We start from the raw sequence: 11,694 nt of genomic DNA on the forward strand, positions 1-11,694 counted from the left end.
ACTGTATTTATTGTATGTATGTATGTATACGTACTAGTATGTAGTATCACTCTTCATCTCCCGGGGGTTTAGGGTTTTATAGACTCATCGTTTTGCAGAGTGTATTATTGACTACCAAGGAGCAAAGAAACTCTTTCTCGAAAACCATGGCTTTTTGGGGTAACTCACTTTTTTCTACATTCTTCTATTACGATCAAATCCCTAAAACCTAACAAACATTCATTCATTCACTGATTCTGATTCTGATTTTGATTCTGATTGCAGGTGTTGAAATCAAACCTGGAAAGCCTTTTTCTCACCAATTCGATGCTTCCAAAGGCCGTCTCCACATTTCAATGGTAACAAACAACCTTCTTATTATTAGTATGTTGTTGTTGTTGTTTTGCTTAATCTCAATGCATATTTGAATTGCCATTGCATGTGCACTTTGATTTTATTCAAGTTTGTAAAGTATAACAGCTTTTTTGCAATTGTGATTCTGCTAAACTCGTTGTCAAATCTAAACCTGCATTAAATTTTTTACTACTCACAAAATTAGAGGTCCGTTTCTTATGGATTTAAAAAAAAAGTGATTTTGGTATTCCATAATTTAGAGATTATCTTTTAGAGATTTTAAGAAAATGAGAAGCTGTTTTGTGTTTGTCTGTAGTTGTAAAGATCATTTGTTTTTTTAAAATCAGTGATATAATATGATTTCTGAAGCGGTTTTTGAGAACTACTAAAAACAGCTTCTCATTTGAAGCGGTTTTTGAATTTTTCAGATTATCAATTTTTTCTAAAGCTGTAACAAACGGATGCAAACTTTCAAAAGTGATTATTTTTTTTTAAATGATTATTTTAGGGGAAAAAAAAGCTGAAACAAATGCACCCTAGATTGTTAATGATAGCAGTTATAAACTCTCATTTTCAGGCCACTTTGGGACTTGGCAGTGCAATTACAAAAAGCACACTGCAATGTAATGTGGGAAACAAAAGCCCTATTTATCTTTGCTCTCTTTATCCTGGAAAAACAGAGTCTTTGCAATTGAATTTGGAGCTTGAAGAAGATGGTAAAGTTGTTTTATCCGTCATTGGCCCTCGGAGTATTCATCTCTGTGGTTATTATCTGGCCCGTGGTCGCTATTCCAATACTATTGATGAATCGTATCCTTAAATTTTTGTCTGATTTCCTGTTTTTCTTGAACCTTTTTTGTTTTTGGTTTATTGGTTAGCATGCATTTTTAACACATTGAAATTATTCAGGAGAATGGTAACTTGTTGCGTTTAATTAAAGCTAAGTTTTGATTACCTTGAAATTTATAAGAGTTTTTCAATTATTTTAACTTAGATAAGTATTTGGTTCTGAACTTAGGTAAACAATAGTTTATATGTGCTTATGAAGAAGTTAATCTAAGGAGCTTCTGAAAATATAGAGGTGTGTGAATTTGATTAAGTCCAAGTTTGGATTATCTTGTAATTAATGAGAGTTTTACAGTTGTTTTAATCTAGATAAGTATTTGGTTCTGAGCTTAGGTAAATGTTCGTTTATAAATGTCCTTATGAAGAAGTTAATCGAAAGAGGTTCTGAAAATATAGAGCTAGGTGCATGATTTGATTTTAATTTATGCGCGGAAATCTCATAGTCATTGGAAAATTATTTTGATTGTAATATTTTTGCTAGTGTTTATTGAAAAATTTATCCAAACTAGCTCTAAGAAGTTCACATAAAATTATTTGATGGTTGAGTTCAAATCTTTACTAGATTATTATGTGTCTATTGAAAGATAAAAGACATCTGTACATTCAATTGTCCTTTTTCTTTTTGGGTTTCTTTTTCTTGTTTTCCTTCACTACAATGGAAAGGGAATCATATGGAGAAGATATAGCTGATACAGAGACAGAGAGATCTGATCACAGTGATGAAGATGACTACGATGATAGTTTTATTGATGACGACGGTGATCCAGCAGTTTTCCCACCATCTCCTATTTCCAATGAAGGCACGCTCAAATATTTGTGTTAATCCCTCAACATGTAAATTTTGAGTTTGTCCCCATTTCAATCCCTTGATGATGTTTTTATCATTTGTTTGTTTTGATTGTGATGACTGCAGAGGAAGCTTCTTATGATAGTGGACGAAAAAGTGTGAAAGGCAGCCGAAGACGGCTGAAGAAGAAGTACCAAATGGTAGAGTCGGATGATGATGACTGTCTTGAAGACAAGAAAATTGTCAATGACAGTATGCATGCCCAATCTCAGGAAATTGTTAACGAAGATAGTCTACCAATTTCATCTGTTTGCAAGAATAAAGCTTCTGGAAGGATCTTTGATCAGGAGATGGATGATAATGTTGACAGAGAAGCAATTGATGCTGGCAACAAAGATGGTGATGACCATGGGAATAGTGTTATTGAAACAAAATTGATTAATGACAATGTTGTTCTAGATAGTGAGACTCATAGGTAGTTCTTCTCAATTCAATATCATTGTTCAAATACATGCTTGCTTTTCTCAGCTTTAGGTCTTCCCTTTTAGTGAGAAATTTTTAATTATTCTTGCCTTTGTTCATAAAATATGTTTGTACTGAAGCAGGGAAGCTGAACCTTCAGATCACTTGGTAGATCCTTGCACTGTTCTGGATGTTGGGGAAATTAAAAAGTCAAAAAAGAAAAAGAAGGGAAAGGAAAAAGAAACAAAGAGTTCTTGTAATGGCCATTCCACTGAACTAGGTAGTGCTGCGCAAGATGAGCAAAACATGAACATGACCCAGGGGGATCTTCTGGTTGGAAATGAAGAGCATCAGAAGCAATCTGATGACAAGTGAGTGTTTGTCTTGAGTTCTCGTTATACTTATAAGAAACTGTTATTGCTAAGTAATATTTGTTTTTCACAGGAAAAAATGTCAAGTAGATTTAGAAAAGTAGACCAAGTTATTATATTTGTACAAAGGCCATGAGATTTTGAAATAATGAATTTAATGTTCTTCATTACAGCATATGTATTCAGAGTGCTTGATTTAATGATGTGGGGAAGGTTGCTATTTATATCCCAGGCTGATGCCCTTTTTCTCATACTTCCTTTTTTTAAACTAATTCATGAAATGAAACTTCTATTTTAGGAAGCATTTCTTATTCTCAAAATCAATTAACAAGTTTGACTTCCATAAACAAAGTCATATGTTCAAAACTTAATTCTGGTAACTAAGTGTTCTTTGGAATGTCAAGCATGTTCTTTATTATTTTTCATTTGCTAAACTCCATTCACAAATGTTAATGCTGGTGGGCTTTGGTTGTTTATAAAGTGAAACAACAATGCATGTGTCTATTTCAATTTGAAATGACCCATTTACAGTCTATTTGCAACCGCGGGTTGATTCACATCTCTGACTGGCTTATATGAATCTACGACCCCACTTGGCTTTTGGCTCTTGGCAATGCCTCCTCAAATTAATGAGTGAGTGAGAAAAGTCACTGGTGAGACGGTGACATGTCTGGCTTATAATGGTGGTGACTTTTTACTTTGATGGGCCGTGCTTTCTTTATATTTTGCACCCTTGTTTTGCATCTGCTTTCAAAGACAATTTTCTTGAAAGGAGAACTGTCAATGCCTTTTCAAACTTCCTTTTGTTACTTGCAAAAATTTTTGGTTTGGTTGTTGATCATTTTTGTCTTTGATATGTGGCAGGAAAACTGAAACCACAGATAAAATACTACCTTCCTCACAGGTTGGTCAAGGACAGGATGAAAAACCCAAGAGAAAAAGGAAGGAACGGCCAAAGGAGGAGACATTTGTTACTGCTGATGGTGCTTCTATTAGCAATCTTGTTAACCCGTCTCAGGGAACTGAACACGCAATTAATGAGTGAGTTTTTTTAACCAACTTCTATTTATATAATCAGGTAATATTAGGATAACTCTACAATGCGTTGTATTTGATATGGAGAAGTTGGCAAAATACTCTTGTCAAAATAAAAAGACTTAATTGCAATTTTAATCCCTTCATTTTTACCAATTCACGAAATCGGTCTCATCCCTCATTCTGATTTTTAACTAAAAATGGCAATGTGACATGCTTTATATAACATGATATATGATACGATGATGTAGAATAATTAACACTCATAAAATTGCAATAAATCTCTTTAAAAACTTAGTTTTCAACTTCAGAAATTTTTCATTTTGTAATTTAATTAATAACATATGAATAATTAATGCATCTAGATGGTTATATATCATGAAATTGTATGTCACTTCATTTAAAATATGCCAAATCATCATTTTTTTAGTTTAAAATTCTTGAGGGAGGACCAAAGTTGTCAACTTTTAAAATAGGGGAATTAATTCCGTGAATCGTTGAAAATAGAGGGATCAAAACTGCAATTAAGTCAAATAAAAAAAAGTTGACAAAATACTCTTCATGCCCTGGACATATGCAACAGAACTCACAAAACTAGCAGTATTGATGATGCAATAGACACCTAGGCTGTCCTTCTAGTATAAGTTATTAACAAAATATTGGCCATGCATATTTCAGTGGAAACTATTGTGTGAAATAGTTACCTTCTGGAATGTCTTCTCTTGAATTTACTTGCCAATCTGATATGTATTGTGATTCATAAAATTGTGCTCTCCAAATAACTTCTATAAAAAGTCTGTCATTTCACAATTGAGTATATGATGAAATCCCTCAAATGCTAAAAGAAGTAAAGCATAGGAAGAAATCACTCTCCTTACAATGAATTTCTGCAGTTAATCTCCATGAAGATGTCTAGTTCAGAACTGTACATTCCCCAAAACTTCATATTCACTTTCATTTTCTTTGCGATTCAACATTAAAATTGCGTTACATCATATGTCATAAAAGAGAAAAACAAGTTTTTGTTATCTGATACTCTTTTGCAAATTAGCAGGGATGTTAAGATTTCAGACATTGTTGCATTGCCTTCCACTGAAACGGATTCTCAAAAGAGAACAAAGAGGAAAAAGAAAGAACATATAAACAAAGCTTCACATCCTGAAAGTGACAATGGAAACGATGAAGGTACCATTCAAGATAACAAAGCAAACAAAGAGACAGCAGATTCCGATAGTAAAGTTTCTGAAAAGAAAGAGCAAGATCAAAAGCTAACAATTGAAAAGTAAGTGCACTTTTATTTTGTTTATGCTTTTGATATAAAATAATACCGAAACACTAGCATGCGCTTTATTACTAAGTTTGAATTGGTGGAAAGGTAAATTTTATTAAGCAGCAGCTTCTTACTAAACTAGGAAGGGAGCATTAAACAGGTTTAATAATTTCTACAACAACCTGGCTAAGTAAATGCAAACTTGAACTGGTTCAAGCTTTTATGCTTTGTTAAAATAGCTAGAAAGTATTCTTATTCCTTGAAGTAAGCAGCAGCTATCATAAAATCCCTATACCAAGTTTTTTTTAATTAAATAAATGTACATGAATCAATTAGTATATCTTCTTATTATTTATTAACATCAAAGTTTTTTCCTACTAGATGGGTCGGCTCCATGGACCGAATGACATCATGTTAGGACTTACATTAGTTGAGTTAATAATAATAGTTAATTAATGAGTTAGTTAGTTGAGGTTTTTATAAGACTTTTGCATAAATAGGGAGGTTAGAGAGTTAGGGAGGGATCGTTGAATATTTGTAATTGTGAATAGAGTATTCTCTATTGTGGAGGGGAAACGCTTGGAGGAGAGATTTCTATCCTAGTTCTCAATAAAAGTGTTCTTTCTTAGGAATCCAATTCTTGGGTTCCTAACAATGGGTCCAACCTGCTGGATCTTTGAGGAGTGTCAGTGGTGCTGGAAATGGAGGATTGGCTGGCCAAGAAGGTGTTGCTGCCAACTTTTTCAGGTACGATCCAGTTGGGTGGGTTGCAAGGGCTGAAAGGTTCTTTGAAGAGCATGAAATTCGTGGGTTCGATGGAGTGCAGTGGGCGTTCATGAGCATGGACATGGACGATTGGATATTGTTTTTGTTTCGTTCTTGGCATATAAAAAAACCCAGATCCAGTTGGGAGTCACATTCCACAAGTCTGATCAAAAGGTTTGGAGGAAGAAACTTTTTTTGTAAGGAAGAGAGATCAGCAACGGGGGAGAAAAAAATCTGCATAGGAGAAGTGGAGCCATTGGTGGAGACATTTGAGATGAAACAAGAAATGCATGACACTGATTCAGCCCATGTGTCTTAAATAACTAGAAATGTTGATGCAGCCACATAATCAATGAAAACAGTAACAAAGGTAGTACAGAGGCAGAATGCAACCCAAAGAAAAGGTTGCAAGAACCCTTTTCTTGGTGGCCATGATGAGGTGAAGGAAGCAGGGAAGAATGACAATGGGAAAGGAGAAATTGGAGGTGGAAAACAAGCAAGAACGGGAAAGAAAACAAACCTGAACAGGAAAGAAGAACCAGCAGACGTGAATCGGAACAATGTTGAAATTGAGTCCACAATGGAAAGTGGGACAATGGCGGGCGTCGAAAGAGGTGTCAATGGTCGTGTAGAGCCGACAACAACGAAGAACATGCGGGTCTCGAGAAAGTGGGACAACCCATCGCCGCCGCCTAAACCGCCAGATGTTGAAATGCTTGTGGTGGCGAGAGTGACCCATAGAGCTCAAAGCTTGATAGCACTCACACCCAGCCAAGGAGCCGCTAGAGTTGTGGGATATAGATCTCCTTGGGAAAGAATCATTGATATTGAAAGTTGAAGGTCACATTGCTTGACTGTCCCAATTCAATCAAAGTCTTCGCATTCCAAGCAATTTGCAGCAGCGAGTGGTTCGTTTTCCATGTCCCCTTGAGAAGCTAGAAAGACATCCCGGTTGTGTAACATGTCATGTTGTGCTGCCATAGAAAATTTGATTCTGGAGAAGGAGGAAAAAGAATGGCAGATTGGGATCCTGGGGGACAAAATCATTCACTAAACTATTGCTACAGTGGTGATGCAGCAGCGTTTGAAGAAACAGAACTTGAAGGGTTAAGAAGAATTCATCACAACCATATTTCTATTGGGTCTCAAAGATGAAGTTGGTACAAAGATTCAGGATGAGGGTATAGTTACTCAAGGCTCACGTTGGGAAAAAGAGATAAAATCTGAAGCAAGTGTGAGTCAGATGGACTTAGCCCAGATATCCAAAGCTTCCATTCAAAAGGTAGATGATTATGTTGCAAGCATCCTTGTTTCTACAATGGTGGGTTTGTCATTGAGGACACCACTGAGTGGGTGTCTTGTTGGGACACTTGGAGCTTACCCAAAAATTATGATGAATGGGTCTTTGTCCTTCCATAAGTGGGATCCAGGTGGCAACATTCAAGAAGATAATATGCCACTATTTACTAGAAATGGGAGCAAGCTACAAATGGGAAGCCAATGCATATAACCACCTACTATTACCTACATGAGGATTTTTGTGGATTGCAACAACCTTGAGGACAAGGTTGTTTTGAGGAGGGGCGAATTGTTAGGAGTTACATTAGTAGAGTTAGTTAATAATAGTTAGTTGAGGTTGTTATAAGGCTTTTGTATAAATAGGGAGGTTATAGAGTTAGGGAGGGACCTTTGAATATTTGTAATTGTTCTCTTCTAGTTCTCAATAAGAGTCTTCTTTATTAGGAATACGATTCTTCGGTTCCTAACAAATCATGATATGATGCCTTGTCATAAGTTAAATTCAAAGATAGATAATTCAACTCTAAGTCTTTATAGCCTAGTCTACGTCAGGCCTATGCCAAACCATATAGTTTTTTAAATAGTCAAGGCCAATGCTTTTTTAAAGCCTATTTATGCACCTGCCTTAATCATAATGTGATTTAAATATACTGCCCTACATCAATTTTTGACATATTATGATGTCCCTTACTCTTCATGAAAAACTTTATAAAATTAACTCTTCTTTTTGTACTTAATATTTTGTTCTATGACTAATACTTTTCCATCATTATCCTTAATGCATATTACTTGTTTAAGCCTTGTTTTTTTCCCTACCTTTAGCAAGTTTGTAGATACCTTGTTTCCATTTTTTTGTTGGCCTATCACTTTCTTTGTTTCATATTAGCAAGTAATAGTAGTATTTGTTAGAATGTTACATAAATAATATAAATGATACAATCTCATGACATCCCTCTAAAGTTTGTTGTAGATTTCAGACCTCGAAATGTGAACACATGAATTCCAAAGCAATTTTTAATCAAAGTATCTCATGGCATGGCATATAATCAATATTGGAGGTGTTTGAAATCTAATATAAACAGGCTACAAATATTCTGAAAGCTACTTACTATTATTCAGTTTTTAACTTTTTTATCCTTAGAGATTGAAAGGGTAGGCATAAAGACCAAAACACCATTAAAGAGGGGGTGCCTCTCTAATCTGAACGTCATGGGAAAAAAGGGCATATATTTATCTTTGTTGTGATTTTGCAAAATGATAGAAGAATTGCTTTCTATATACAGAATAACTAGCAAATGGATTGTTATAGTTTGGTCATTGGTGTGGAACACATTTAAGAAGCAAAGCCTTAGATCCTTGCTCAGTAGTATCAATCTATTTGTTTTTCTTATTTAGCTGAATGGGTGCCGATGAACTTATCACTATGCCATTTCCATTATTTAAGTTGTCTGCTTAGAGCACTTTTGATCTGTAGCTTATTTTTCCAGCATTCGTGCAAATTTTTCATTTTTATGAACTGCTCCAATTTATTCTATTATTATTCACATACAATGTCAACGACAATGAGCCTGATACATAGCATGTTATGCCCTAAGCTACAGAATTTGTAAGATGAAGAAAAGACAACACAAAACTGTTACTCCAAGGGAATTATTTCCCTTATAAAGCTGACGATTCAGTTTATTATTTTGAATGCATCAGAACACCCTCCATCTAGAATACTTTCTATTTGTATCTTAAGTCTCAACTAGACCCTCTGTTACAGTCATTACTTCCATTTAACTGTTTAAACTACTCCCTGTGTTCCCTAATATTAGTTGTTGAAGGTAGTGATTGAATAACCAAGAAACTCATTAACTAATGCAATTATTACATAAATTGTTAGCCTTCTTCCTATTTTACTCTCATCATACCACTCACAGTTACCAATAAGTCTCTCTTCTTGCTATGCAAACCTTTCATTTTGCAATCTATATTTTTTTGTTTCCAGTATTCTATTTTTGCAAGTAACATATTCTTTGTACTTCCTACATATATTTTGTTCTTTATATTCTTTTTTGTTGTTAAGTTACATATTATGTTTCTCATTTCATACGTTCACGTTTTTGTTCCCATTTAGTGCATATATATGGAGTAGTAATTCTCTTAATTGTAATCAGATTTACACTCATCATAAAGTCTACACTTATATTCTCTCCACCACCACTCACAGTTACCAATAAATCTCTCTTCTTGCTATGGGAACCTTTCATTTTGCATTATATATTTTTTGTTCCCACTATTCTATTTTTGCAAGTTACATATTCTTTGTACTTTCTCCATATATTTTGTTCTTTATATTCTTTTTTTTTGTAAGTTACATATTATGTTCCTCATTGTATATGTTCCCATTTAGTGCATATATATGGAGTAGTCATTCTCTTAATTGTGATCACATTCTCTTTTGATATATGTTTCATGTTGTGAGTTAGTTTCTAGCCCAATTCATTTACTTTTTTGAAGTAAACTTACTTTTTTTGGGAGTAGATGTTTCATAATTAAATCATCTTTGAATTTATTAGTTATTTAATATTCAGTTTCATAAAAAATGTGTAAAATAATTGGTGGGGTAAGGGTATAATTGGCAAAAGTAGTTAATGTAACCTTGAACTTTAAAAACGACAGATAAAATAGTAACAAAAAATTTCTTAAAACCAACACTTATAAAAGAACAGAGGTAGTTCCTTTCTGCTTCCCCCTAGTCTACACATTTAATATCCTACTCTCTTGGTCCTTAACATACTACAACTTGTTTTGTGCAATAATCATAGTTAATAATTCTGGTGCAGCAGTGTGGACAATGGTGTTCATGACAATCCTGATGGAAATCAATCTGAAGTTAAGAAAGTTAAGAAAAAGAGGAAGAAGAGTAAAAGTCAGGGCAATGAAGATGTAAATTCTCATGTGCCTGTATCTATTGAGGAAACTACTGAGATGATGATAGTGGATGGAAATAACATTAATATGGAGGATTCAGAGCCTTCCCAAGTTAGAACATTGGAAAATGGGCTAGTTGTTCAAGAGCTAGAGATAGGGACAGAAAATGGGAAAATTGCTGCATTAGGGAAAAAGGTAGTTCTGTTAAATGATTTAAAATATTTTATTGACTGGTGATTACCAGTATGAAAACAAACATTAATTCCAGATTTGATTTAATTTAAATAAATGGCCTTTGGTTGCAGATCAGCATCAATTACACTGGCAAGTTGAAGGAAAATGGAGTGGTAGTTGATTCAAATGCTGGCAAAGCTCCTTTCAAATTTCGCCTTGGTAACATTAATAATGCTATTTACCAGAACCTTTTATTACCTGGATATTATTTGATCAAGAGTACTCTTGTGTTCTTACACTTGCATCACCTTTTGCAGGCAAAGGAGAAGTTATTGAAGGTTGGGATATTGGCCTTGAAGGTAGTCATTTAAACATTTTTCCTTGTTATTTTCTCTAATTGAGGTTTTTTATTTATTTAATTAAAACTAAAATATAATCTTTCTCTATATACTCTATATTGAGATACGCACTCCAACATGCATTTAATTTTATACTTTCATGGTTCTCAGGCATGCGAGTTGGAGAAAAGAGAAGACTTGTAATTCCACCATCAATGACGTATGTGATTGAATTCATATGATGTTAAATTTATATAATTTTCTTCAGTCTAGTTTATGTTTTGGAATCACTATAACCTTCTTGAATATGTGCATATTTCAGGTCTAAGAATGATGGAGACAATGCTGACATACCACCAAATTCATGGTTGGTTTATGACTTTGAACTGGTTAAAGTTCATTGATTACTCCATCCATCCAACTGCTTGTGGCTGGGATAAGTTATGGAGTCAGGAGGCAATACAGTTGGGCAATCGAAAACCGGATTCAAATGTATCATAACAGTTTTTTGTTGAATCTCTGGTGATTTAGCCCCTATTGATTAGTTTTTGCTATAGAATATAGTTGCTTTACTCTGCAACCAAATCCAAAGTTTTGTTTATTTCAGATACAACGTTAAAGACCAAAAGCAATGTGAATTGACGGTGGAAATAATTATGGTGTTTAAGATACATGTGTTTTTGTTTGGCCCCAAATACAAGGCTGAAGTGGGTCACATTTGATCACAAAAACATCTTTGTTCCAAAGCTTATGTCTTAGTTGACAAATCTGTTCCAAATAAAAAAGGCACCATCTTTGTTTCCTATATTGATGTCTGTCGGATTGTAATAATAAATTGATAAAGTTAATCTCTGGTTTTTAAACTATAAATCCACGGTTTGTGAATTGGATTTATTGTGTACTCTCTCTTTAATGGAGTGTACTTTACATCTATAAGTAACACCCTTTCACCTTGCTTTCCCCGAAAATGCTCCAAATGTTCAGTTTTTTACTTCCTTTCCTTCCCAATGCTTGAGCTTCACATGATATTTAGTTATCAAGCACTAAGGTTATCATGCAAAGCAAATAAAACCACTTTACAAACCCTCATGCATGTAG

General features: G+C 34.3%; 1 protein-coding gene across 3 annotated transcripts; it reads left to right on the forward strand.

Annotated features, from left to right (window-relative positions):
* LOC101495154 (peptidyl-prolyl cis-trans isomerase FKBP43-like) lies at nt 1-11,401 on the forward strand. Of its 3 annotated transcripts, none has more exons than XM_004506345.4 (13): nt 1-159; nt 265-338; nt 911-1,143; nt 1,843-1,979; nt 2,093-2,441; nt 2,569-2,799; nt 3,664-3,840; nt 4,889-5,116; nt 9,997-10,279; nt 10,390-10,477; nt 10,576-10,617; nt 10,768-10,816; nt 10,919-11,401. In XM_004506345.4, the coding sequence occupies exons 1-13, from the start codon at nt 147-149 to the stop codon at nt 10,998-11,000; spliced, it is 1,986 nt and encodes a 661-aa protein (XP_004506402.1). In that variant the 5' UTR covers nt 1-146; the 3' UTR covers nt 11,001-11,401. The 3 variants fall into 3 exon arrangements, with proteins under 3 accessions (XP_004506402.1, XP_004506404.1, XP_004506405.1); XM_004506347.4 differs by having other exon boundaries at nt 10,000-10,279; XM_004506348.4 differs by having other exon boundaries at nt 2,572-2,799.
* The last annotated feature ends 293 nt before the right edge of the window (nt 11,402-11,694 follow it).

This window comes from Cicer arietinum, chromosome 6 (genome assembly GCF_000331145.2).
Source record: "Cicer arietinum cultivar CDC Frontier isolate Library 1 chromosome 6, Cicar.CDCFrontier_v2.0, whole genome shotgun sequence".
Taxonomy (NCBI): domain Eukaryota; kingdom Viridiplantae; phylum Streptophyta; class Magnoliopsida; order Fabales; family Fabaceae; genus Cicer; species Cicer arietinum.